At 60.8% G+C, this 26,495-nt stretch overlaps 1 protein-coding gene across 3 annotated transcripts in view; it reads right to left on the reverse strand.

Annotated features, from left to right (window-relative positions):
* The window catches only part of STIM1 (stromal interaction molecule 1), a 105,642-nt gene extending 91,705 nt beyond the window's left edge, over positions 1–13,937 (reverse strand). For all 3 annotated transcript variants that reach the window (XM_059815943.1, XM_059815934.1, XM_059815924.1), the window contains exon 1: positions 13,829–13,937. In XM_059815943.1, the coding sequence (XP_059671926.1) occupies positions 13,829–13,937 (109 nt within the window). The remainder of the gene's footprint in view (positions 1–13,828) is intronic.
* Positions 13,938–26,495: the final 12,558 nt, after the last annotated feature.

Genomic DNA, 26,495 nt, shown 5'->3' on the forward strand with positions numbered 1-26,495 from the left:
AGCATCCATCCCATCCCTGCCGCCGTACTGGAGGGCGGGCGGCCTCGGCAGCAGGTATGAACGAGCGCCTGTTGGCTTTTCCTTCAGCTCTCATCCAGACGCACCAGCTAAAGCTGTTATGGATGAGAACTTAGATAAACGGCTGGATTTTCCTCCTTGGCCACGGCGGCAAGGCTGTACCTCCACGGGAGGCCGCACACCGGTCACATCGAGCACCCTGACCGTCAGATGCACATTTAAAGGGCTGCCCAGCTCTGCAAAGCTCAAACCCACGACACAAACTGTGTTCCGCAAACCCTCTTCGCATGAAGGAGCAAGAAAACAGGTATGGAAAAGTTACCAAAACAAAGGGAAACCATGCCTCTCAGAAACCCGCATCCTGGAGGGACACGCAGGTGCTGACCACCTCGCCCGTCAGAACTTGCCTTCGGTGCCCCTGGCCTCCTTGCTGGCTAACAAACACTTCACACCCCAAGCCAAACCTTTCTCCGCCTTCACAAACAAAGGGATTTGCTGAACTATTGCAGACAAGAAGCCTGCTTTTGGCTATTAAGGTTCAGATACTGGATTTCTGTTCTGTTTCCAGATTAGCATAACTATAGTGGGTCTGAGCTGCACAATACCACTTAGAAAGAGACTCCAGAAAGAGACGCAGCGTGTCCTGGCCCCACCGTGAAATTGGAGTGCAGGGTGATGAGCAGAGCACAGCGTGTCGCTTCCCCCCACGAGCACAGCCTGGGAAAGGCGGTTTATTCACAACCACTTGCTGCTTCTCCATCTGGACCATGCTTCTGAAGGTGTGGGAGAGATTCTGTGAAGGTAGCTGACCCAGCAGACGAACAGATTCACATCAAGGTGCTAAATTTACTTTACAAGCCAACCCAGGTTTCAGTGAACTCCCCCATTACGAACTGCGTCTTAGCCGTGCCCAGGAAATGATGGATGTCCCACAGGCCGGGCCACCAAGCTGACATTTGTGAGAGGGTTCAAGTCCCTGCTCTGCCAGATGACTTCCTGCATGACAACGCTATCTCTGCACTTTAATCCTTCACTTGAAATAGGAAGACTAGTGCTTCTACATCCTACAGTATTATGAGGTTAAATATACTTGAGACCGTGAGGAACTCCGAGGAGTCTGAAGTGATGTTCCCAGTGCAGTTGTTTGGCAGACACTGGAGAAAACCCACCCTTGCTCACAGGTCCTCTCCGGTCTTTAACCAAGGAGCAAGAGTTGGGTTTGTTTTAAAAAAATTGATCTTACCTGAGTGAATGGCAGTTTGAGAGTTTCTCCCAACCCCAAAGGAGTCACAAGTACAATTGCAAGAGCGAACAAATTACACATTTACAATTGGAAGAAGGAAGAGGTGGGTGAAACATTCCTCTCCTCTTGCATCTTGGGCAACCTCCACCGCGGTACAGATGCTGTCGGCACAAACCAAGAGGGGTACAGCCCACATCCCCCCAGTTACAGCAAGGCTGCACTACTCGCTGGCTTTCCTGATGCCTCTCCTATGCAGAGCCCGGCTAAGTCGGTTTAGCTGAGGGGCCGGATCCTCCCTGCACTCCTGGCCTCAGCCTCTCAGGAGGGTGACAGGGCGATCGCAATGCTGGGATTTGGGGCTCAGGGTATCTGTGCAGATTGTTCTTACAAAAGACCTGACTAAGTGGTGCAAACAGACCGGGCCAGAAGATAGCCAAAGGCTACTGAAAAGAGACAAGGCTGGGGTGAGCCACTCCCCACCGGGAGCCTGCCGGGGTAAGCGGTATGCCTCCTTATAGCACAGTCACAGGGAACAGAAAAGCATCTCAGACATTTCACCTTGTTAGGCTGAGTGGCTGAAAATAGCCACAAGATGAAAAACAAACCAGTTGGACAACTTATCCAAACCGTAATGCTAAAGCAAACACTGAGCAGCAAGCCGGAGGCAGGGTGCAGGAGGAAGACTGAGCTGTCTTCCCTCTGGAGCTCTCAGTGCTTGGAGCTCCAGGGTGGTGTCAGAAGACAACGCCACTTGTCACCGCAAAAGGGACAGCTCATCCAACGCCAGCTGCTTAAGCTCGCTCTATAACCCATGGAAAGGAAGGGGAACCTCTGGAGAGCAATCCCTCCATCTAACACGGGTAGATGGGCGCACCATCTGAAGACACACATCTCTGCAGTGATGGCACAGGAATACTAGACAATTAGATTAAGATACAGCTTCTAAATGACAAACTCAAAGGGTTGAGCCTCACCCTTACAAAGTCACATAAGCATAAAACATTTTTTCTCCTTTCCCAAGAAAGAAGAGGTGGGAGGAAAAAAAACAAGAAGAGATCCCACCTCCTACTTTTCATACCAACAGCTGTAAGCAAAACTTTTGTAAATTCATCCTGCTGCCTGCAGCGTCAAAGAGGTGCACTGAGTGCCCCCAAACACCTCTTTCCACCTCTTTTCTTTTTTAATGATACAACAAATTAAAACAAATGAGAAACAGGAAAATCTGTTTATCCACAAAACACTGAGTGAGAATTCTTCAGGAAACAGCACGGCCCACAAGAAACCTCCAAGGGCAGCACCGTCCTGGCCATGCTACACCACGGGATGCTCGGCAGCCGTGGTGCTGCCTGCATCCGACACAGCCCTGCCTCTCCTCCGGCTGCAGGAAGAGACCACCGAGCCTGCCGCTCCAGCCGGGGCAGTGCGTGTCACAACCGCAGAAGCCCCACTGCTCTCTCAGCGGCTGCTGAGAGCTTTTTGGATGGCTGAGTGATTTCCAAAGGTTTGCGTGATGATAACGAACGGATCTGTCTGCCTCAGCATGGAGACAAGCCTCCAGGAGCAGTTTCAGCAAGCCCTGAGGGAAACCACAAGCAGGATAGTGCTCCCGTGGCTCTTAGATACGCCAAAGCTCCGCAGCACTGGCAGCGCTCCTCTGGTTTCCAGTGATCATGGCCATGGCCAGGTGACCCCGGCACCTCTGTGATCTGCCAAGGTCATCCGAGGTGGGACGAGGACAGTACCCAAGGTGGGATGAGGACAGCACCCATCACTGCCCCACTGAGAGGCCCCTCTGCCCACAGGGCTGCCGGGTGCATTGCCGTCACCGTTCCCACAAATGCATCAGCATCTTCTAAGTTAGTTTTCACACTCCCCAGTTTCACACCTCTGGAGCATCTCCTCCTTTATTCAGAGGGCCTCCAGGACACAGCTTAATTAAATGACTCTTCCCAAAGCAAGCCAAGCTGCACCAAGTGGCATTTCAAGCTGCCACCCCTGATGAAGGCTGAGGAACCTCTTCATCTTCTCAGTGGGTGGCAGAGGGTTGCAACTCACACCTCTTGGGACACCCATAGCCAAAGCCAGCCTGGGGGCTCCCCGCCACGCAGCCCGGCTGGCAGGAAGGGTTTCCAAAGCCTTTTGCCTTGAGGCTCATGGTCGCTGCCGGTGGCATCCTGCTAGGGTCACCTCCAGGGGGGAGCCAGGAACCTAAAAAGCCCCACTCACCCTCCGAGACCCTGGGCATCTGCTACAGAGCAGAGACGGGGGCTGCTCTGGCAGAGCCCAGCATGATCCTGCACCACCACATCCCTCCGGAGTGTCACCAAGCTGCAGAATTTTTGTGCCTCAGTCCTGGTTTGAGGTGCTGGGGCTTGCCCCGGGGAGGAACCGGCCCGTGCCCTCCCGTGCAGAGGGGTGTAGCTAGATGTGCAAGGGTTCACAAATGACGTGGCTAAAAGCATGAGCATAGACAAGTTGTTCTTTTCAGATCCTTTCCCCAGTTTTTGACAGAAAAGAAAAATATTTCCACTCCTCATTTTGGAGTTTAAAGAACAGATACAGCGTGAAATAATGAGGAACACTGAATCGTTATCTCCTTTCCAAAATGCTCAGAGATGATCTTTAACCAACCATTTTCACATACATGCCTTCCCCCCCGTCCCCCCCGCTTCCTACAAGCTTAATGCCACTGCAGAGGTGACGGGTCAGACTCTGATCCAGCTGCAGAAATACCAGAAAGAGGAGAAAGCTTAAAGTCTCCATGAAGACACCATCGCTTTTTTTCCCTGAGCAGTAAGCTGTAACAACTGCTACCAGTCCTCAGTACTAACTAACACGTTCCGTAGGTAGGAAGAGCTATCGCATGCAGGATTAAGAAGGAACAATACTTCAACAGGCTGACTGTTCTGGAGGTTATCCTCATCATACTTGAAATCCTGGAGCTTTTCAATAATAAGCACAAGTCCTCCAGGCCAGCACAAGATGACATACTCTGATTTTTGCCTTAAAACTGCAAAGCAGCTAGAACGAAAAACACACGGGCCGCATTAATAACAGCAGCTACTTGGAAAATAAGATTTTCAGAAATTATTTCTCCCCCCCAAAAAATTACATTTTATCCTGCTATCTATCTATATCAAGGAAAAAAACAACTTTTTTTCTTTGGCTTACTCACACATTAATTATGTACTGGCACTCTTACAAATCTAAACATACGCATTGCTTAGCAGCTTTAATCCTGAATTATTTCTCCCTTTCTTGCAATACAAAGCTTAACTTGACTAGCAAAGGGGCAGACTGTTCAAACAACAAGCTGTTCATTTGTAATTCAGACGCAGAACATTCTTAAAGTTCTCGTGTCTATTATGTTTCTATCCTCCGAGAATCTCAGAATTTCAGGCACCAGAGCTCAAAACCTGAAGGAACAAATTAAACTGACCTTAAGAACTCAGCCCTTCAGGGAGAAAGATGCAAGAAATACTTAGCTACAAAAATAGCATCTTTTCTCGCAAAACACGCGGCGCGAGCGTGTGTTTGTCAACAAACACCACCGTTTCCTATCAGATTGCTACTGCTTCCACTTTCTGAAGGCTGACCGGGATCAGTAAAGCCTTCCGCAATTTCCAAGCCTTGGAGGAGACGAAGGGACAGCGCAATTAAGAGATGCAGGATAAAGTGCACTTACAAAGAACTGCTGCATTTGCCTCTGTGGATCGTGCAGACATCTCTTATAGCAAAAGTTAGCAACATATATACTTGCCAGACAAAGAGGCAACAGCTCACACTGGTGAGAGCGCAGCTTCAAGGAACACGCGGTGGTTCCCAAAGTCAGCCTGCACAGATGTCCGTGATACACAGCGAGCTAATGCATTTTCCAAAGCGGAAAAAATAGGTTACTTAAAAATAGGTCCATAATCCAAACAAACAAGCACCCTGATACTATTCATAAAGATAAAACAAACAAGCATAGACAATTCACGTGCAAAAACACGCGCAGTTATCTTAATGACTTCCTTATGTTCCTCTGACGATTTTTGTACCGATTGTAGAGGTGGGTACTTCGTCCTGCAACTGCCAGTAAAATCAAGTATTTCAGCTGGGCACAGTCGTGCCATCGCTCCGGTTACGGCCCGGCTCCCCAGCCCCGCAGCAGGGATGGCACAGAAAAGCTCACCTCAATACACAACTGCTCCCAGCCCACTCTGGCAGCTAAGATGTTGGTATTTATTTAGCTTTAGTAAGTTAAAATAATAATTCACAGGTAACACTTCCACACCAGTGCCCAACACTCAGCTCCCAGGTGAGCCGCGCTGGCAGAACGCTGTTTTTTAACTCACAAGCTTGCGGTTTGAGGCAGAAGCTTCTCAAGGCTCACGTGTGCTGCAGGAGTAACGGAGCAATGGTTTAATTAAAGAGTCCTTCACCTAGGCCTGCCTGAGGACCAGGATCAACTGCTAAAAAAGGAACCAGAGTTATGGAGGTGCCAGAAAATTAATCACATAGAACTGCAGGGTCTGATTAAAATGAAGGTAAAGGAAAAATTAAAGCCTGCAAGAGAGACCCACTTGGATCAGATCACACAAGCAAAGGCAGACGGGTCAGCAAGATGGCCATTGCCTACACACACCTAAAACAACTCTCAAAACTCCAGAAGCAAACTGAAGTCCTCGGGGTGGGAGGTGGGGAAACAGGAGGTCCCAAAGGTTGTTCTCTGTAACAGGGAGGGAGCATAAAAGAGGCCCAAAAGCCACGTTATGAACAGCACTTGACTATGATATATCGAAGGGTCCTTCGATATATTGAAGGGTCCATATCCTCCTATGATATATCAAAACCTCCTTTTCCAGCCGCGGACCGGAGGGATTCCCAGCTCGCACTGCAGACCTTCACGCAAACAACAAAGTCCTGTCTCCCGTTTCCAGCGCATAGTCCTGCCTCAGCGGGTATCCGCAGTGCGGTTCAACGCAGCCGGACACGCGGGGAAAATGTAGCCCACCAGGTACAAGGGCTCATTCCAGCAGGAATCCCAGAGCTGCCCCAGTAAGACCCACAACACACCAGTCTCCAGCTTGCTCTGCCTGCTTAGGAATTTATTTCTCCCTATCTAGCTTTGTTTTTAAAGTAAAGCTAATTAATGAAGTAAACAGTTTTTTCAACACTAATAGATTGTGCAATTAGGACTTTCAAAAACAAAGTGCAAGGCCGGTTACGTTCAAGCAGCTGAAGACAGCAAAAGGGTAACCAAGCTTGGCACTGAATCTGGGCTTGGAGAGCTACAACGGGACAAGGGCCACCGCCGGCGCCTTTTTTTAAGCAGCACAGCCTCCGAGTTGAATAAGCAGAAGAAGAATTTTCAGAAGCAGAGGGATAACCTCACGGAAAACCATTGCCTTTCAGGCAATCACCTGCTCATACACCCTCCTTTTAATAAATCCATGTGGAATTACACCAGGATGCCCTTTCACTTCCCTTCCCTCACCAAAAACCAGGCAGATCTTGTAATAAAACTCACTGCACGATAACGCAGTTCCCCCTGCAGTATCGGTCTAAAGCACAGTGTGCGCCGGACAGACATCTGTTCCCTGCCCGGAGGAAGAGGAGGTGAGAGCACTTAGCAAGGAGAGGATTGTGATGTACCAGTATACACCGAGTAGCCCACGAGCCACACACAAACTGAGCAGGCAACAGAAAAGCAAATTTGTTTTTTCTTTGTCACTCCCTTTCATATGAGGCACTCTCCATTTCACCACGACCATCAAAGCATCACAGAACCTGCCGGCCACACCACAAGGGATGTCAGGAGGTTTCATCACACATTTACTGTTTCATTCCCTCCGGAGAGGAAAGGACGGACAGGAGGATTGCTGCTTTGGACTTCCCACGTGTGTGCACGTGTACATGCATATCCCTGCCTCGCCTCCGGAAAGGCCAAACCAAAAGGCACAGTTTGAAGCAGGAAAGATAAAGATATAAAGAAAGATCTGTTTTTTTCCTGTGGGAGTTCATTCCAGGACTGCACATTTAGGGAGGAACCTGAGTTACACCTTGCTCCACGCTGTGCGGCACGGCCCCACACAGCCAGAGCTGCTCCAGGCTGCCACGGACCACAGGGGACAGAGAAGACGGGGGGGGGTTTGCAAGGTGCAGCCCTGAGAAAAGAGGATTCGGCGATGAAGACACCGAAAAAGCTCAACAACCGCATTCAGCCTCTGCTTCCAGTCACACACGAGGTCTGTTTTCTCCCCCAGGCATCTTCGGGCCGCTGGAATCGGGCACGACGCGGGGTTACCCGGATCCCTGCTCTGATGCTCAGGTCTGTGCTCCGACAGCTCAGGCTCCCCCCCTACCCCGTCCAGGCGGGCCAAGTTAAAGTCAGGTTCTTCTCTCCCACCGGGACGCAGTGAGGGCAAAGGCCGTAAGTAGCCTGGAAAGTCTGAATGCGAGCTTTGTATGTACTTGCGCCGGCACAACCCCTGAGAAAACAAATACCCCAGAGAGTTCACCTCCACCGCTTCGCTCCAGCCCCACGACAGCAGACAGCATCCCGGCAGCGGCACTGCAAGCTCCACCAGCAACGCTGCCCGTTTGAAAATACTACCTGGGAGGCACGCGAGGCATGAAGAAAGTTGCTTTTCACAGTAATTAATAAAATTTAGGGGGGGGGGAGGAAATCCATGCTCCGATCCTGCTGAGCATAGCTCCAAGTTCATGGGTCAACACAGGGAACAGAATCAGCAGGCAGGAGCCAGGAGCTCCCCAGCAGCACTACCAGCCCGAATGCATGCCCGTCCAGCCCCGCTCCTCTTCTACACGAGGCCACGCTCTGATGCCAAAAGACGACAATTTCTCCAGCTCTCAGAATGGTGATTCCTTGAAATGAGTTTCATTCCTAAATGAAGTAAAGGCTGTGCACTCCACTGAGGTTTCCAATCAAGAACATTGACTATTTCCTGGCAGAGCTTTCCAAGTATTCTCCAAAACTACTTTTCCTCCCTTGCACTAAGATTTCTTTGAGTTGCCCAGCCCCAAGCTGCTACTCACACGTGCAAATCCTACTGCAGTGAAAGTACATATCTAGAAAGAATTGACCGCAGCTAAAGCAGAAGGCACAGTAGCAAAATCCTTCCAGTCCTGGAGACAAAGACTCCTCTAAAAAGCATTTCATCACAAAGCAAGAAAAGCACAGCAGGTCATTGGATTTCACAAACTCCTCCAGGTCTGTGGGAAAGACAGGGTTATGAGTTACTGCAGGGAAGGCACATGCTGACAAGCCAGGTCCTGTACCTCCTCGAGGCTGCAGCCCAGGGCAGGCTACAGGAGGATTCGGAGGTTTCCGGCACCCCAATATGGGGGATGAAATCCGGCAGCGGTTTTGTTTACACAGCACCGGGAGGTTAACGAACATCAGAGAGCAGCCAGATCAACGGTATCCCAATTAGCTGATTGTATCTTGATACCACCGATTTTATCCTGACTTCCTGACTTCAAAAGGTAAGACTTTTCCTAAAGGCAACTCATAAAAGCATCTTGCTTGCTGCAGTGGGTGACATCAGAGGCTCTGGCAAAGGAATAGAGGACAAACGTGGATTTTGGCATTACGGTGGGCGACGTAAACTTCAGCACCATGAAATAAATGCACTAACATAACGTTTCATTAACTAAGCAACTAGCGAGGGTAATATTTAAACTGGTCGATAAAGAAATAACCACCCATTTGTGTTCCCACCTTGCAAGATTACCGCACCAAGCCTTCAAAAGACACCACGAAGTCCACATTCTCTTCATGTGTCAGAAGATTTCACTGCAATTTCTAAGTCCAAAACCGATCACTTTCCAAGCCACAGATTTTGTAGCAAAAGATTAACTTCCAATAAAAACCTGCATCTTAGAATGACAAGTACAGGAGTTCTCAACTGCAGTGCTTGGACACAGCATCCTCATCCAGACTTCCCCCCCCCCATCAAATTAATCACTAGTTAAAAGTTGTGGTTGTAGTCCCCCTTCATCACACGTATTTTGTTAAACATTGACGTTCCTTGTTTTCAGGTGTAGCTTAGGCTCGAACTGCTACAGGCAAACATAATAACTCTCAGCATATGCATTCAGGTTTTCTTTTGATACCATCTCAATATTTTTATAATTTGTGTTCTGGTAACACATGGAACACTCCCCGGCTGGGGTAAGAATCTCGTGTGTTAAACACCACTCGAACAAGAGCAAAGACGACTCCAGAAATCTTGCGGTCGAGGAATCGAGACAGGGAAGCAGGAGACAAGCGCAGGGAGAATGAGAAAGGAAGGGAAAGAGGAGAAGTCACGCCTTGGCGTAAGTAAATGCCAATCCCTGCCCTGTGTCACCACCACACCAGGGGGTCCAGCCCCTCACCGGCCCCCCGGGCGCAGCACCGCCTGGGCACAAAAGGTTTGTGTCGCCCAGAAAACGAGTCAATCTCATCGCACTACCCAGAGTGCATCTTTAGACTGCTGCAGGAAAGAGAGACAGGGAAAACTCACCCCGGGATCCCTAGTCTGTCTAAATGATGCCAGAACGGGGACCCAAACGAGACCCCAGACCTCCTCCAGCACAGGCAGAGCGTGGCAGATACGGCCCCGCATCCCTGTGGATGTACAATCACAGAAAGCAATCTCAATATAAAATGAAATAAGGCTCCGGGGAATGCGGGTTTGTACTATTTCCATACTATTGTACGGAGATGGAGCAGGTATGCATCCAGCAGAGCAGACATCTGCAGGTGAAAGGTATCACCATTAAGGGAACCAGGAACGAATCCCAGCCATCCAAAGCCCAGCCCCTTCACAGTCAGTTTTCCGTGGATCTCCTACAAACACACCTGAAGCCCAACGTGAAGGTCCCTGGTGCAAGCAGCAGCAATGACATTTCACTGGCCACCCGCGCTGGTCTGCGCAGAAGGCAATCATGTAAAAAAATTAAGAAAAGCAACCTCACTGGCACCAGTTAACGTGATTTAATGAAAAACAGACTATCAAGCAAGCTTACTGTTTTTATTGAGATAAAATTTAAAAACTTTTGACCAAAACAGTTGACAGCACACACGAAACTTTTGTAAGACATCTGACATAACTCCGATGCTCTGATATGGACTATTGCCAACAGAAAAATGAGCAAAACCTGCATTAAATAGGTTAGACTCAGGCAACTGACAGACTGCAGCAAGTAACTGGAAAGAGAAAAAAACCCTACCACCTGTAAGTAATATTTGTGATAATGTCCACGAGGAGCCTCTCTTGTCCCTTTTAGAGGGGGGGTGTACGAAAGATCCCGGGGCTGGAAGCTGCGGCTAGACAAATTCATGCTAAAAATAACCGACAGCGGGTGAAAACAATAACGGCAGGGTGACTGTCAGCACATCCTGCGCAGCGGCGGGGGGACCGGCCGCCTCCTTCATGACACCGTGGTTTTCTGAAACATGTGCTCTAGCGCAAAAATAGGCTGCTGGGAGATTCGGGGGGGTCGAGCACCTTTTGGGGTCTACGCTGCTCCAGGGGTCGGACTGTGGACTGGCTGTCCTTCTTGGCTGTAAAACACACACCACCTCCGTTTCTGCGCCTTGTGAAATGGCTCCTGCGCTTTTGAGTGTAACCAAGCTTAAATCTGATACAGGCAGGAAAAGATTAAAGATTAAGCACTCACTGGCAACGCTGGCCTTTGAACAAGTCAAAGCCAGGAGAAAATGTGATTCTCCCTGGAGTTCAATCACTAACTCTGATTTTCCTCCATGGATACAACTACTCATTTCAAACTCTTACTTAAAAAAAAAACATATCTTAGGAATCAGAAACATATACTAATCCTCGAAAAAGCATGCTGATGCATCCCTTGAGTGTGCACAGGAAACTCAGCAACCGAACCTAATGAGCAAACACTGCTAAAACTCACGCTTCCGCTCTCTACAAACAACACTTCCCTGCATCTCCTGAAAAATTTCACTGTCCCAGGGAAAAGTGACTGGTGCTGTCAATTTTTTTATCATTAAAATCATGCCACGGCAAAAAAAGACAACCGTTTCACTTTAAAAAAATCTGTCAAAGATGAACCCTTTCACTTTCGAAAATCCATCAAACACCCACTTCTGCTTCACGGTAAGACCCTGTGCCACTGCAGACGTGTGTGCGGCCAACACAACCCTCACGTTCTGCTTCCAGGGAACACGTAAGGAAAAACGTCATGTGTTATCTGAGGATATTCACTGCACTGAACTGCGAGCAACAGCTCTGAAAGCTAAAAAGCAAATGGCCAAGTGATCTCAGAGGACACGTTAACTTTAAGCTGCGTTAGCAGAGTGCAAGGACCACCACCGAACTTCCCGGCTACCCCAGCAAGGGACACGGTGCAGTTACGCTGCGAGTTACCCGCATTCGGAACGAACAAATCCCTTACTGACCCCGTTGATCTGCACATTTTGAGTTTCAAGCTGTAACCAGCTCTTCCCTTGCAAGGTGCCACGTGCTGCTCTGCAGGTTTTTAAACCCAGAAGTAACTAGAACACACCAGTTGTGAAAAACCAAGAGTAATGAGAATTAAGTCTCTTGCAGGAAAAGCCCACCCCTAGGTGATTTTATGAAAGAGTCCAGGTCTCTGGACTGCTCCCTGCCTGCCCTGCTCTGCCTCTGCTCAGAGAGAAGAGCAAGTCAGCAGCTGAATCACCAGGGCTGCCACACTTCTGCAGGGCCTCCAAAAATAACTCATCTGGAAATTCCTTGGAGGCATAAACCTTGCTTCATCAGGACTGCAGAGATACAGTTTCCTTAATGGAACAGACTGGATGTAAACTGGCCTAAGGATTTAGGATTGCGTATAAAGAACATGAGAAGCAACTTCTTAGAGAACAACTAGCATGCGGTCAGTATTAAAGGGAGGAAGAAAAAAAAAAAAGTAAGTCACATAAATCATCACGTCGCTGAGATGAAACAATCTGCCTGCCCAGGAATCAGACACCGAGTTCCCGATCGTTCGCCTGATACTGTGGTTCCAGGGACTTGCCCTGTTCTCACCAACCAACTCTGTACACAAAGCAAAATGCCTTCTTAGCAACGCCGCTGCAGCAACTTCTATCTGTATTAAACGTGAATGCCCGCACCTGCACCTTCTTCCACTGTAACCAAAAGCCCTCGGTGACCTCCAGTCCCCGGGCCCTTGCTAACGCATCAGCCTGAAAAGCTCGGCGAGGGAGCAGCCTTGCACCCAAGCAGCACCAAACACGGCACCCCCCCGCCACAATTCAGGGTTCAGAGGTGCTCACCGCCTTTTTTTACCGCCCTGAACTGGTGCGTTATCCCTCATGGAAGCCTGTGCCGGGCAGGACCCTCCAGAGCGGATCCAGGCTGCGGATGACGGCGGTGGAGGCACAGAGCCACGCAGATGCTGACAGCTCTGCTCGCTGCCGAGCAGAAAGTTGCGCTCAGATGGGCTGGCCCGCACGCAGGCTGGCGGTGCTTCAGCTTCGGTGGGAGTTCTCCCCTTTAGAAACCAATTTATTTCTTTACCTGCAGCGCTGACAGGACACAACTCACTGGTTTTTTTATCAGCAGGCAAGAACTCAGCGCTGCTGCAATGAAAAGTCACGGAGCTGAGGATTTCTGTCTCACTACCAACAATTAGAAGCACGTTTCATCGAGCAGGCTTCCAGCTCTGACCTCAGGGACTGTCACAAGGACACACAGCAGACACCAGTGCCCACGGTGGCTTCACTGGTGGCTTCACCCATTCCCTCCGCCGAGGCTGGCTCTGGCAGTTGTTCTGGCAGCAGCGTGCCACTAAAGCCTGGCTCCCAGGGGGAAAATCCACCCCAGTCCGGAGGGGCTTGGGCTTCTCCTTTTCTGTTTTGCTGGGTTGTCGGCTTTTGGGGCGGAGGGGAGGGAAATAAGGGGGGGAAACAGAATAGCTGGCTGCTAGGTCTTTGCTACTTCTGCTCTTCAGGGCCGGGAGGCGGGAGAAGCTCACCCCGGGAGCGGGGCGAGGGCAGGAGGCCGGAGGCATGCCAGGGTTACACAACGCCCGGGATCCCTCGGCCCCAGCCCGCTGCCTCCCCAGGCAGGCTGCGCGCCTGGGAATGTCCTTAAAAAAAAATAAATAAAATCAAACGCTGGCATTTTCCGAACGCACCGAGTCACGATCCAAAACTCGCTGCAAAACGCTCTTATGAGCAAATAGCTGGAGTCCGTCGCAAAAATAAACACGGATTATCTTTGGCCCCGCGCGGGTTTCCGAGCCGGGACGCGGTGCGCAGCGGCTCTCAGCCCATACACCCGGCAACGGCCTCGACACCCGGCCCAGGCCGGTCCGCGGGGCACCACCGGCCCGGTCCGCGGGGCACCACCGGCCCGGTCCGCGGGGCACCGGCGGAGGAACCCTCCTGAGGCCACCGGGGGCTGGAGGCTGCGGGGCCGGCCCGGCCAGGGCAACCGCGTCCGGCGCGGACCCAGCGGGGGCTCAACCGACCCCCGCAGCTCCGACGGGGCCGCGGCCGGGAGAGAGGCCGCGGGTCGCCGGGGAACGGCGCTGAAGGCGGAGAGGGGAGGGCCTCACCTGCGATGGCCGTCTCGTCCAGGTGGGAGCCGGGGGGCCGCTCCGCCCGCCCCTGCTGCAGGAGGAAGCCGCACAGGACCCAGACGGCCACTCCCGACCGTAAATCCATTTCCGCGTCCGCCTCGCCGCGTTCCGCCGCCGCTGTCAGCTCCTCCTCGGCATCGGCGCCCGCCGCTCACCTCAGCTCGGCTCCGCCGTACCCCGCAGCCAGGCGGGAGCGGGCTGGGCGCTCCGCGGCCGCCACCAGCTGAGGGACGGCGGGTTACCTTCCGGTGCTCCCGCCCGGGCCCGGCTCCCCGCTGCCCCGGGCCGGGCCCGGCAACTGCCTCCGGCCCCCGCCCGCCGCCGGAAACAGCCCCGGGGTCTGCCCCCCTACCCCCCCGCGCAGTGGGCTCTCCCGGGGGAGCCTTCCCCCCCTCTCCTCAGCAGTGGTCTCTTCCCGGGAGAGCCCTTGCTCCCCCCCCCCCCCAGCAGTGGTCTCTTCCCGGGAAACCCCTGCCCCCCCCCCCCAGCAGTGGGACAACTCTGCCGCCCCGACAACCTCTCCCCAGTCCGCTCCTTCCCCCACCGTCCTCCTCAGCAGCGCTCTCTCCCGGGACAGCCCCCCCCGCGCCGCCCTCTCTCCCGGGACAGCCCCGCACCCCCCCGCAGCGGTGGTCTCTCCCAGGCATCCGCCCCCCCGCGCCCCGCTGCGCACCGGGCCCTGGCGCCGCCGCCGCACGCTCGGTGACAGGGGGCGGAGCCAACCCCCGCCGTGCGAGACCCTCCGCGGGGCGGGGCCGCCCCGCGCCGCCGCCCGGCCAATCAGGGTCGGGCAGCTGGCCACGCCCTCCCGCTCCCCCCCCCCCCCCCCCCGCCTCCGCCGGGCTCCCCGCGCCCGCCGCTGAGCCGCAGCGGCCTCTGGCGGGCGCAGCGGGGGATGCACAGGCTGGGCGCGGGCCGCCGGCGCGGCGCGGAAGCTAAGCAGGGGCGGCTGCGTGTGACGCCTGGATGGGTGACCTCGGTGTCAGGAGCCCTCATCCAGCCCCGGGGAAGGCTTGTCAGAGCACCCTGCCCGTCGGAGCACCCCAGCTTGTCGGAGCACCCCGACAGAGTGAGCACCGCGGCTCGTCGGGACAGAGCCGTTTTGACGCCTGAGCATGCGGTTGCTCGCAGCCAGGCCTAGGGTGCCACGCTGCAACACCCCCTGAGAGCTGCAACACCCCGCGGGGGCCACATGCTCCTGGCGGCATCACCGCATGCCGGCGCTGGACCGGTGCCATCAGGGCCATTGGGGCCCGTAGCCACCAGCGCCCGGAGCCCGCCAGCCCACGGCACGGGATGGGCAGGTCAGGGGCTATGGTTTCACGGGTCCTTTCCCCTCGGCACCAGGGCGGAAAGCGAAGCTCCCACAGGGATCGGATGCGGCTCCGGAATAGCCCCGCGGCCATCGGCCCGGAAGCAAAATCCCATCCCGCTCCGGCCCGAGAGGCATCACCCTTGCCCCCGGAGATGGTGCCCCTCAGCCGGGCAGTGCCCTGCACCGCCGCCCCGGGACGCAGGACCGCGGCTTTGCCCGGGGGGTGCCAGGCTGCCGCGGGGGGAGCCCCGGCCACGGCAGGTGCCGGGGTGGAAAGCAGGGCTGGCCATGGAGGTGAGCGGGCAGTGCCCCGAGCCGCAGGCAGCTGCCAGACTGATTTCCAGGCAGAGGGGTCCCGATCGGGTCCCAGCCCCGGTCCTCCGTGCTGGCGTGGGGGAAGATCCTGGGTGCGGGCAGGGGGGCCGGCACCGGGAGACCCCCCGTGGCCCTGACGCACCCTGGGTGAGGATGGGGACAGCACGCTCGCCCCCCGAAGAACCGCCTCGCCTCCGTCCCCGGGCAGCTGCCTCTCCCCTATGAGACCCTCCTGCCCCAGCGCCAGCAGCCTGGGGGGACCCTCGTGGGCTGCGGGTGCTGCCTCGGGTGCTGCTGGGGAGACCTGGCCCTTATGGGGACTCCCAGCTCGGGGGACCCTCACAGCACCTGGGGCTCCTCTGGCCCTGACCCAGCAGGACAAGGCCGTGCTCGGGGGCTCTGCCCCTGCAGCAGCCCTGGGACCCCACTGTTCCCCCTTGGGGTGCAGCAGGGTGACCCCGGTTGCCCCCCTCGGGGCAGCTGGTCCCCACTCTCCCTTCACCCATCCCCATCTCTCCCCACCCAGACCCCGACGGCAGCCCTCGGACAGGGGCTGCCATCCCCCCTCGTGTCCCCGGGGAGCCCCGGATGGCCGGTGTGGGGCTCCCCTCCCTCCTCAGCCCCCCACGCAGCCCCCTGCCCTCGCAGCAAGGTTTCCCCAGAGCTCCCGGCCCCCTGGGCTGGCGGTGGGCTACCCCAGCCCGTCCCTGTCCCCATCCCTGTCATCCGGGACCCCCAAGCACCGGTCACCCTGCCCCGAGCCCTGGGGCAGCCGTGGGGCAGGCTGAGGGCAGGGGCGGGTGGGTGCCAGCACGGGGGCCAGGCAGGCCAGGGGAGGGCGAGGGCTCCCCAGGACCCCGGGCTGTGGTGGTCCCGCGGGGATGGGCACAATCCAGCACCAGGAGCCGGACCCTGGCCTGCTGCACGCATCCCAGGGGCTGGGTGGGGGCCAGGGCCGAGGCGGCTGGGAGGTTCGGGGTGCGGGTGTCCGGCCCCACACCGGCAACAGCCTCTGCATCAGCTCCCGGCCCCACAGCCCGGCTCTGGAGATGGGGTGGGGTCCTGCACCCCCATCCCAGCCCTGCACCCCCAGCTTGGTGTCCTGCACCCCCAGCCCGGCTCTGCACCCCCAGCTCGGGGTTCTGCACCCCCAGCCCGGCTCTGCACCCCCAGCCCGGGCTCCTGCACCCTGAGCTTGGTGTCCTGCACCCCCAGCCCAGCTCTGCACCCCCAGCCCGGCTCTGCACCCCCAGCCCGGCTCTGCACCCCCAGCTTGGGGTCCTGCACCCCCAGCCCGGCTCTGCACCCCCAGCCCGGGCTCCTGCACCCCCAGCTTGGGGTCCTGCACCCCCAGCCCAGCTCTGCACCCCCAGCCCGGGCTCCCGCGGCCCCTGCCCGGGTCTCCGACACCTCCGCCCGGGGTCCTGCACCCCCAGCCCGGGTCCCCCAGCCCCTCCCGCACCCGCTCGGCCCCTCCCCCGGCTGGCAGCCGGACCCCGCTCCGGGCCGGGCGGCCCCGGGGGGGAGCGGGGGTCCGGGCCGGGCCGGGGGGCGATGCCCCGGGAGCCCCCGCCGCCGCCCCGGGCACGGCCCCGGTCCCGGTCCCGGTCCCGAGGAAGGGCCCCCCCGGCCCGGGCCGAGGGAGGAAGCGGCGGGGCGGGCGGGGGCCGGGCGCGGCGGAGGGAAGTTTCTCCGCGGGACCGCCCGGGGCGGCGGGAGGAGGCGGCCGCGGACTTCCTCCTCCTCCTCCTCCTCGTCGTTCTCCTCCTCCTCCTCCTCCTGCCGCTCCGCTGCTCCGGCCCCGCGCCCGCCGCCCGGAGCCGCCGCGCCATGCCCCGGGGTGAGTGGGGGGCCGGGGGGCTCCGCTGGGGGGGGGGGGCCGCCGTCCGGGGGTGGGGGGGGGCCGGGACCCGCGGCCGGGACCCGCTGCCGGGACGGGGGCACCCGGCGGCACCCGGCGAGGGATGGGGGTCCCGCCGCCGGGGGTCCCGCCCCGGGGTCCCGCTGCCGGTACCGGGTCCGGGTTGGGGTCCGGGTCGGGGCGGCGGGAGGAGCCGCCCGCCGGGGCCAGGGCGGGGGCGCCGGCACCGGGACCCGCCCGGAGCGGGGCGGGGGCTAACGGGGGTCCAGGGCTAACGGGAGTGCCGTCGGTCCGGGGCGCCGTCGGTCCGTGGTGCCGTCGGTCCGTGGTGCCGGGGCGCTGGCCCCAGCCGAGCCCGGGGAGCGGCCCCGGGAGCGGAGCTCCGGGCGGGAGCGGGGCCGGCAGCTGCCGGGACCGAGCGGGGACAGAACCGGCCCGGCGCGGCCCGACCCGCTCCGCGGGGCCGCTGCACCGGCACTGCACCCGCTGCACCCACTGCAACTGCACCCACGGCACCCGCTGCCCTGGCACCGCGCTGTCCCCGCACACGCCGCCCCCCGCCGTGCGGCGGTCACACCGCCCGCACCGCACCCGCCGCACCGCTCACTGCAACGACGGCGGGGCACTGCACGGGCTGCGCTGCCCGCCAGGGGGCGCTGCACTGCCCACTGCACTGCACCCTCTGCCCACTGCGCTGCCCGCTGCCCTGCACCCGCTGCCCGCGGCACTGCACACACTGCCCGCTGTGTTGCCCACTGCACTGCACCCGCTGCCGGGCACCCGCTGCCCGCCGCACTGCCGCTGCACCTGCTGCGCACCAGGCACCCCACTGCAACACCCAGCGCGCACACTGCAGGGTTCTGCGCCGCACACTGCACCGGCCGAAAGGTCCAACACCGCGCACTGCGGGGCACTGCACAGACACTGCACCCGCTGCACCGCACATCATGGCAGACACGTACACGCTGCACCCGCTGCAACACCCGTCCATGGCACGGCACCGCACTGCACACACCTTGCAACATGCCTGTTGCAACACATGCTGCGCGTCACATACACACTGCAACACTCATTGCAACACTTCATGCGCTGCAACACGCACATTGCTTGCACACGCTATCCCGTGCTGCGACACGGAGTGCAACGCGCTGCAACAGGCGTGCTGCAGCACATGTTCAGAGACAAGACACAGGCACTGCGGTGCCCACTGCGGCCCTGGCACTGCTGTGCCCGTTGCACACCACAGTGCTCACACTGCTGTGCGCTCACACGCTGCAGCGTGCTGGGAGGTGCGGGGGTGGCACGCTGCAGCAGGGGAGCGCGGTCAGTTCTGCTGTGTGACAGGGCTGTCCCCAGGGCGGGTGGCTGCCTGTGGCGAGCGATTGCTGCTGGGCCACCCCCAGGGCTGCCCCCAGGGCCACCCCAGCCCCCCCAGCCGGGCAGGCGGTGAGTCTGTGCCGCAGCCCTGCAGCCCTGCGACTCTTGTGAAACCCACCTGGGCTTGCGGTCACCTCTGGAGAGGCTTCGAGGAGCCCTGTCCTCCCCTCCCTTCCCCTCCCCTCCCCTCCCCTCCTCTTCTCTCCTGGCGCGGGGCCGTGGGGGACAGCGGGGGGATGTACTGGGGGGCAGTGGGAGGACGTGCTGTGCCCTTAGTCAAACACCAGCTCCCAATTCGGTGCCGTCCCGCTTCTGGCTCACCGCAGAGCAGGAGCACCCATGGGTCCCCGAGTGCCTGGGGGAGACGTCTCCCCCGGGCGGGGCAGGGTGTGGCCATGGCTCTGGGGGTGGGCGCATGAGCTGGGGCCCCGCTGGGCTCACTCCTCTTTTCTTGGTGGAAGGCAAAGCTGCCGGAGCGCCCGTGGTGGCATGCGGGGATGTTGTCCAGCCCCCGCTGCCGGGGCTGAGCTGCGGCGGGTGTTTCGGCTGGGGTAGGCAGCGGGGCTGGCACTGCAGGCACGGGTAGCCGGGAGCATCCGCAGGGGCGGGGGTATTTCTGGTGATGCGGGGAGGCACCCGAGGCCGGCACACCTCATGGCAGCAGTGGTGCCGGACAGAGGGTGTAGGTGTGGTGCACGCCCTGGGAGGAATGCCATGTGCGCTGGGAGCAGGGGTCGGGCATCCCGCGCCCGGAGCTTTGGTTTGACCGGGGCGTTGAGAGGTGCCAAACTGGCCCGGTGCTGGTGTGCAACACTGCGCCTCGGCTGCGCCTCTGCTGTCGGTGTGAGCAGTGCCGGGCTGTTTTCTCACTCCGAGGCCATGGAGTGTGGCCTGCCCTGGCTGGCCCCATCCATCCACCCATCATCCATCCCATTCACCCATCCATCCATCCGTCCATCCACCATCCCTCTGTCCATCCGTCCATCCACCATCCCTCTGCCCATCCCTCTGCCTGTCCCAGAATCCCCCCGACGCAGGCAACCGTGTCTGACCGGGAGCAGCCCTGGCCGATGCTGGCCCCGTCCTGCCGCTGGCTCGGGGAGGGGGTTTGCTGGCCAGGGCTGGCCCCGGGACAGGGGCTGCTCCTGCAGCATCGCCCTGTGGGGGTCTGGAGCCGGATCCGGCCCCCGGTGTTGCCGGCTTTGGCAGCGCCTTGAGCAGGAGGCCCAGCATAGGGTGCAGCCGTGGCCGTGCCGAGGGGCAGAGTGGGACCCAGCAGCGGAGCTCACTGGCCCGGGAGGGAAATAAAATGAGGAAATTAGTCACAACGAGCCTGCAGCTGGAAAATGAGGAAAACCAAAATCCTTCGACTCAGCATGGAAGTTATTTTAGCCGCGATGGCAGGGCCCTGGGGCAGAGCTGGTGGTACCGGTGACAGCGCACCTTGGGGCACGTCCCACAGAGCGGGGACCCCCTCTCGGCCACGCCAGCACCAGGTCTTCGCCATGGCAGAAACCACCCCCGCCCCGCTCCCGTGCCGGTGCCGGGCCGGCGTGCTCGGCCCCACGGGGTCCCTGCTCAGTATTTATAGATTTTATTAGTTTCCTCTTTCTGCCTGCTGAGCTGGCGGCAGTGCTGGGGGGGCTGCGCTGTGCTGTTCTGCCCCGCGGAGCAGGAGCGACCCCGGCCATCATGGCTGTGACCCCCAGCCCCACAGCCCCTGGTCGGTCTGGGCTGGTCCGTTGGTCTGGGCTGGTCCGTCTGTCCGGGATGGACCCGCTGCCCAGCCAGTGAGCGCGGGCAGCGACGTGCTGGCTGCAGCCCCTGCTCCCTGCCGGCACCGCGCAGGGTGCCCGCTGTGGGGTGCCTGTGGCGCGGAGCGGGGGTGCACAGTGCACGGTGTGGGGTGCACTGTGGGGTGCGCAGTGCACGGTGTGTGACGCGGAGGCTGTTGTGCACAGCGTGCCGTGCACGGTTTGTGGTCCACGGTGTGGGGTGCAGGGTGCACCGTGTGGGGTGCACGGTCTGCGGTGTGGGGTGCAGGGCGCACGGCGCACAGCCCTCGTGGCACGCTGGGGTTTGGTTTGGTCAGGTCGGGTCAGGTTTGGGTGCCGTGGGGCCGGGGCCGGCCAGGCCGGCAGCGGGAGGGGAGCCTGCAGGGGTGGCTGCCGTGCTCCCCCCCCCCGAAAAGCCCAGCGGGGGGGTGCCATGGCTGTGAGAGATGGCCAGGGAGTTTTGCTTCCCTTTTCTGCTGAAGAAGAGATGAGTCGCTTCTCCCGTCCTGGGGGTTGGCGATGGCAGGGGGAGGTCGCGGTGCCTCACCCGCAGCCCCGCTCGCCTGCCGACACCCTCTCGCCAGCACCCCAAATCCCGGCCAAGTGCCCCGGCAGTGCGGAGGGTGGCTGGGGTCCCGCTGGGGCGGGGGGTGCTGAGCCCTCGGGCTGGGCACCATGCAGACCCCCACCCCACCCCATGCTCCGACTCTTCCTCTTCCTCCTCCGGTTCCCCTCCTGTGCAGGGCATGCGCCTCCGGTGCCCCACGCGGGCTGTACCCCTCAGCCCCACGAGGCCGCCCGCGCCCCGGCATTTCAGGGGGGCCAGAAGGTGCTAAAGGTGCTGCCGGCCGCGGACTTCTGGGAGAACAGAGCTGGCCCTGTGCAGGCAGCGCTGGCAGCAGGCAGGGCAGGCGGCACACCAGGGCCAGGGCTGCGCTCGCCCGGTGTCCCCGGGCAGCGGCCAGGTCGTCCGGGAGCCGTGGGCTGCAGGACCCTCGGGTGCCCCGGCGTCAGGATGCTTCAGGGACCGTGGGCGACCTCCGGCCCCTGCCCGGCACCGCGGGGATGCCACCGTGCAACCCCCAGCCCCGTCCTGGCTGGGGGGTCCTGGCCCCCGTCCGGCACGGCTCCCACCTCCCCTCCTGTCCTCTTGCCGTGGGGGGCAGGGAGGGCTGGGGGTCTGGAGCCCATGCGGCTGCGGGTCAGGGACGTGGGTGGCCCCCGCAACACCCCTCATTCTCCCCGGGCTGCCAAGGGAGGGCTGGGGCTTTGCCAGGGGCTGTGGGGATGGGTCGGGAGCGCAACCCGGGGGGCAGAGCCCCGGGGGCTGCGGCTGGAAGCATTGGCGTGGTGGAGGGGCAGCTTCAAGGGGGGCCAAAGCCCTCCTGCCACCCACGTCCCCCTCCCTGGCACCCAGAGTGGGGTTTGGGGCTTTGGCTGCTGTGGGGGCTCTTATCTGCAGCCAGGCCCCTCCTTGGCGAGCAGTTTCCTCTGTGCATGCAGGTAGCACAGTCTGTGGGTCCCCTCGTCATGCCACTGGCCCCGGCTGTGCACCCAGAGCCAGCGGTGCCCGTAGTGCCAGCGATGGCGACAGCAAGCACAGTCCGGCACGAGCACCCGGATCCTGCCATGGCCCTTCCGCGGGCAGCATGTGCGACCACGTTTGCTGCTTGCCGGTGGCAAGCCTCGGCCCACGCTGGGGTTTCACAGCCCCAGGGGCCCCGGGTCATGGAGAAGTGCCCCCCTGCCCCCTGCCTCCTTCTCCTTTCCTCTGTTTCCCCGTAGCAGTGATACTCTCACGGGCACGAGCGTTTCCACTTGTGCCCCGTCCCCTTCCTTAGCAGCCCCACTGACTCAGCCCGGGCCTTTCCCGGGATGGGGATAGGTGCCCGCTGGGTGCCAGCTCACCCTGGGGTGCCCGCGGCCCCATGGCCGGTGTGGAGGTGCGGGGTTTGATCTCGGCGTGACCAGTGCACGCCGTGTCCTGCTGCGGGACTGTCACGGGGCTGTGGCTGGTGCTCGGGGGAACGGGGAAGCGCAGGCAGGGGGGCACCACTTCATCCCCGTGCCCCGGGAGAGCCACCCCTCGCACCCCGCTTCTGGCCGCGGCGTTTTCCCCGCATCCCCCGCTGGGGCCGGATCCTGCCCATCTGTTCTGCTGCCAACATTGTCCTTGGGCTCCGGCGGCTCTTCCCGCCCATGTCCTTCCCCCGGGTATTTATAGACACTGATGGGCTCTGGCCACGTCTTCCCCGGCCGCTCTGCCGACGGGGTGTCCCTGGGACCCCAGTACTCCCTGGGGTGCCCCTGGCAGCCTCTCGGGGCAGCAAACTGCCCCCACGCCCACTCTGACTGGGGGTCCAGGGCTGCTGCGGGACCCCTCTCGCTCCCACCTCAGCTGGGTGACCCTGGCTGGCACCCAGGACCCGCTGCCCCAGCCCCAGACCGGGGGGATCCCACAGTGTCACGCCACCCGCCAGCTGGTCCTGGCAGCTGGGGGACCCCAGCCTGGGGGGCAGCGGGGACCCTCCGACGAGCCCCGTTTTGTGCTGCAGGATGGCTGCCCAGCATGCAAATAGCTATGGGGACCTTGGGGTGCCTGTGGGGACACTGGTGACCTTGGGGTGCCCGTGGGCCCTGGGGACAGCGGGAACCTGGGCGTGCCAGGGGGCTGCGTGCCTCGTCGGGGGCTCATGGGGCACCCTTGGGTGCCACGATGCCTCGAGGTGGCTCCTGCTCCGGGGTGCTGCCCCTCGCCCCACTGGGGCCCCTCCGCCTCCCTGCCCTCCCCATCTAGCGCATCCCCACGCCCCATGGCATGCCCCAGCCAGGTCCCCCCCCAGTGACGTCCCTGCAGCAGGGTGCTGTACCCCCCGCTTGCAGCTCCTGCACCCTTGGGTTTGGGTGGTTTTGAACCCGCCACACGCTCCCCCTGCCCGGCTGAGCCCGGTGCCGCTCAGTGCACCTCCCACCCTGCCCCACGGGGTCCCCAGGGACACGGCTGCTCCCCAGGGCCCCGCAGGGGGGACGGTTTTGCAAAGAAAACCAAAGACTGGGATTTAGAAATAACCTTTTGTTGTTTTTTTCACAAAGCAAAGCTCAGTTTGGGTTTATTTCGGCCGGGGAGCGCCTGGTTCCAGCTCCCGGCGACCCAGCGCCTGCCAGCCTTTGGTTTGGGAAGAGAAGAGGATTTAAATCTAAAATACGAACCAAAATGGTTTTCCAGGAAAATTCTTATTTTTGCCATCTCTTCTTCAACCTGATCTCATCAGAAAAGGAAAAAAAATTTGCTGCAGCGCTGCCGGCTGCCCTGGAGGGGCTGAAGGAGAGCGGGGAGAGCAGAATGCCTGTGCCCCCCCGAGCCTCGCAGATGACGGGGGGGGGGGGAAATAGGTTAAAACCAGGTCAGCTAGGTCCAAACTGGGTGAGATGGGTCCCAACCAGCTCAGCCAGGTCCCAGCCAGGTCCCTGCCATGGTGCGATGGGGGTGGCTGCGTCCCGCTCCGGGGGCTGCCCCGGGGTACCCCCCCCCCGCCGGCCCCGGGAGCCCTGGGCAAAGAGACAGGGTGTCTGTGGGACAGGGTGGGCACCGGGGCTGTGGGGTGCCACGTCCCATGGCCCCACTGCCTTGCGTGGTCCCACCAGTCCCCAGCGGCTGGGGCTGAGCAGGGCGGCCAGGGCTGGACACTGGCGCGGGGGTATTTTGGGGTGCGATGCAGCTGGGCAGGGGCCGGGGGTGCCGGCTGCGGCCGCCTGGCGCTGCGGGGACAGAGGACGAGGAGCCAGCGCCAGAGGCAGCACCTGACGAGAAATGGGGGTGCGTTGGGCATCATGGGCAGTTAGCGCTTGGCCTGAGCGGGGCAGCCCCCACGGGCAGATGGGACCCGCGGGTGGGGGCCGAGGCACTGGGGTCACCCCGGGGGTTCCCTCCCCAGCACTGCCTGCTTCCCTGTGTCCCCCCACAGTCCTCCTCGGCACCGTACAGCAACGGCATGGGGCAGCGGGGTGGCAGTTACAGTCCCCGTGGAGGATGCCCGACCCCGGAGATGGCCCCGCGCAGCCACGGAGAGAGCTCGGTCTCCCATCACCCCGATCCAGTTCCTTCTCCAGCTGTCCTGCTCCCACCCACCCTGCTCCTGCTCCCACTGCCCTGATCCCGCTCACCCTGCTCCTGTCCCCATCTCCCCGCGCCTGCTCCCATCGCCCTGATCCGCCTCCTTCTCCCGCCATCCTGCTCCCGCTCCCGTTGCTCCTGCTGCCCTGATCCTGATCCCGTCCCCATCACTCTGTTCCCGATCCCCCCACTCCTGCACCCATCGCCCTGATCCTCCTCCCACCCCTCTGCCCCTTCTCCCACCGCCCCGGCCTCGTGCCGGCTCCAAGCCCCGCAGACCCCCGGGGTCCCGCTGCTGCCTGCCCCGTCGCTGAGCCCCCCCCGGCCCCGGCACACCCCGGCTGGTGCGGCCTGGCGTGAGGAAACCCTCCGGGCTGCGTTTGTGACCGAAGTGGGGAGAAAATCGAGGCCGAAGGCCGGGTGTTTATTTGTGACCCGCCCGGGATCCCGCGCTCAGCGCCAGCGCTGCGGCGGCCGGCTGGCTTCCTGCTGCGGGCAGGCGTTGCCTGTGGGGGGGCTGCCTGCGATGGCCCCGCTGCTCCCCGCTGCTGCCGCCCCGTTCACAGGCTGAAGACCTGGGGATCCTCCCCAGCCGTGGAAGCGCTTTTGCAGTGGGGAAACTGAGGCACGGCACTGCGGGGTGGCTTCAGCGGCGTTCGGGCCGGGCCCCCCCGCTTGTCCCGCCTGTACCCGGGGGTGCAGCGGTGCAGGCAGGGAGCCAGGCAGGGCGGGGGTCACGGCGCACCCGGCCCCGCCGTGGGCAGGAAGCCGGGTGTCAGAGCGGGAAGAGGAAGAGCGACTTCCCCATCCGAGGGGGCAGGGTCCAGCCTGGCGGGGGCTCAGGGCGGGGGGCACGGCCCCTTCGCCCTTCCTCGGCCCCGCAGCCCCGAGGGGCTCTGGGTAAGGGTGTTCCCCCCCAGCCCGGGGCCCCGGGCCCATGCGGCATCCCCAGCCCCTCTGCCCCGGCACCTCTGCTCCCTCCCCACCGCTGCGGCACATGAGCCGCTGCCCCCGCCGAGATAACCCTCCAGATGTGATAAATGCTGTCGGGCAGCCGCTGCGCCGATGGCCAGGTCCCGGTGGGAAGGGGGCTGCCGGCCCCAGCCCAGCCCCACGGGTGGGCACCCTCCCACCCCAGTACCGTGTGGCGTCCCCGCGCCTCGGCTGGGCTCGGCTCAGCAGCGCCTGGCTCCAGCCTGCAGCAGGAAGGGGAGCAGGATGCGGCCCTTAATGGCAATTGCAGAGGGAACCTGAGGAAGGCAAACAGGGAAACGTGCGCCGGGCTCAGGGATAAACACAGCTGCCGGAGCGGACGTCAGCCCAAGGGGCCGCGCCAGCGGCCGCTCTCCGGCCCAGCTGCGGCACCAGCCCGGCCTCTGCCCTGCTGGGGCTGGCACCAGCCCCGCTTGGCACATGCAGCGCCGGGCACGGCTGCAGCCCACATGCTCCCACAGCCCAAATCTACCCCGGCTGTGTGCCCTGCTGCCCTCTGTCCTGTACCAGGCTGGAGACACAGCATGGCATGGCATGGCATGGCACGGCACGACATGGCACAGCAGGGCACGGCACGGGGCGCTGCAGCAGCCTGGCTGTCCTGGGAGCACCGTCCTGGGGACAATGCGGTCCCCATGCGTGCTAGCCATGGTGACACATGCGTTTGCCCTGGGTCAGGGGATGCGGTTCCCAGTCGGGGGTTCTCTGGGCCGCTGTGCGCCACGGTGGCTGCTGAGGGGGACATGCCTGGCCGGGAAGCTCACCTGAGCTGTGGGATGGAGGGTGAACCGAGTGTGACCTGCCCCTCTGCACCCTCCAGCCTCAGGGTGACTGAGCGGTGGGACCACAGTGACCCCAGCCCCGGTGCGTCCCCCTCCCCTGACCCTCTCCCC

The sequence above is a fragment of the Gavia stellata genome, chromosome 1, assembly GCF_030936135.1.
Source record: "Gavia stellata isolate bGavSte3 chromosome 1, bGavSte3.hap2, whole genome shotgun sequence".
In the NCBI taxonomy this organism is placed as follows: Eukaryota; Metazoa; Chordata; class Aves; order Gaviiformes; family Gaviidae; genus Gavia; species Gavia stellata.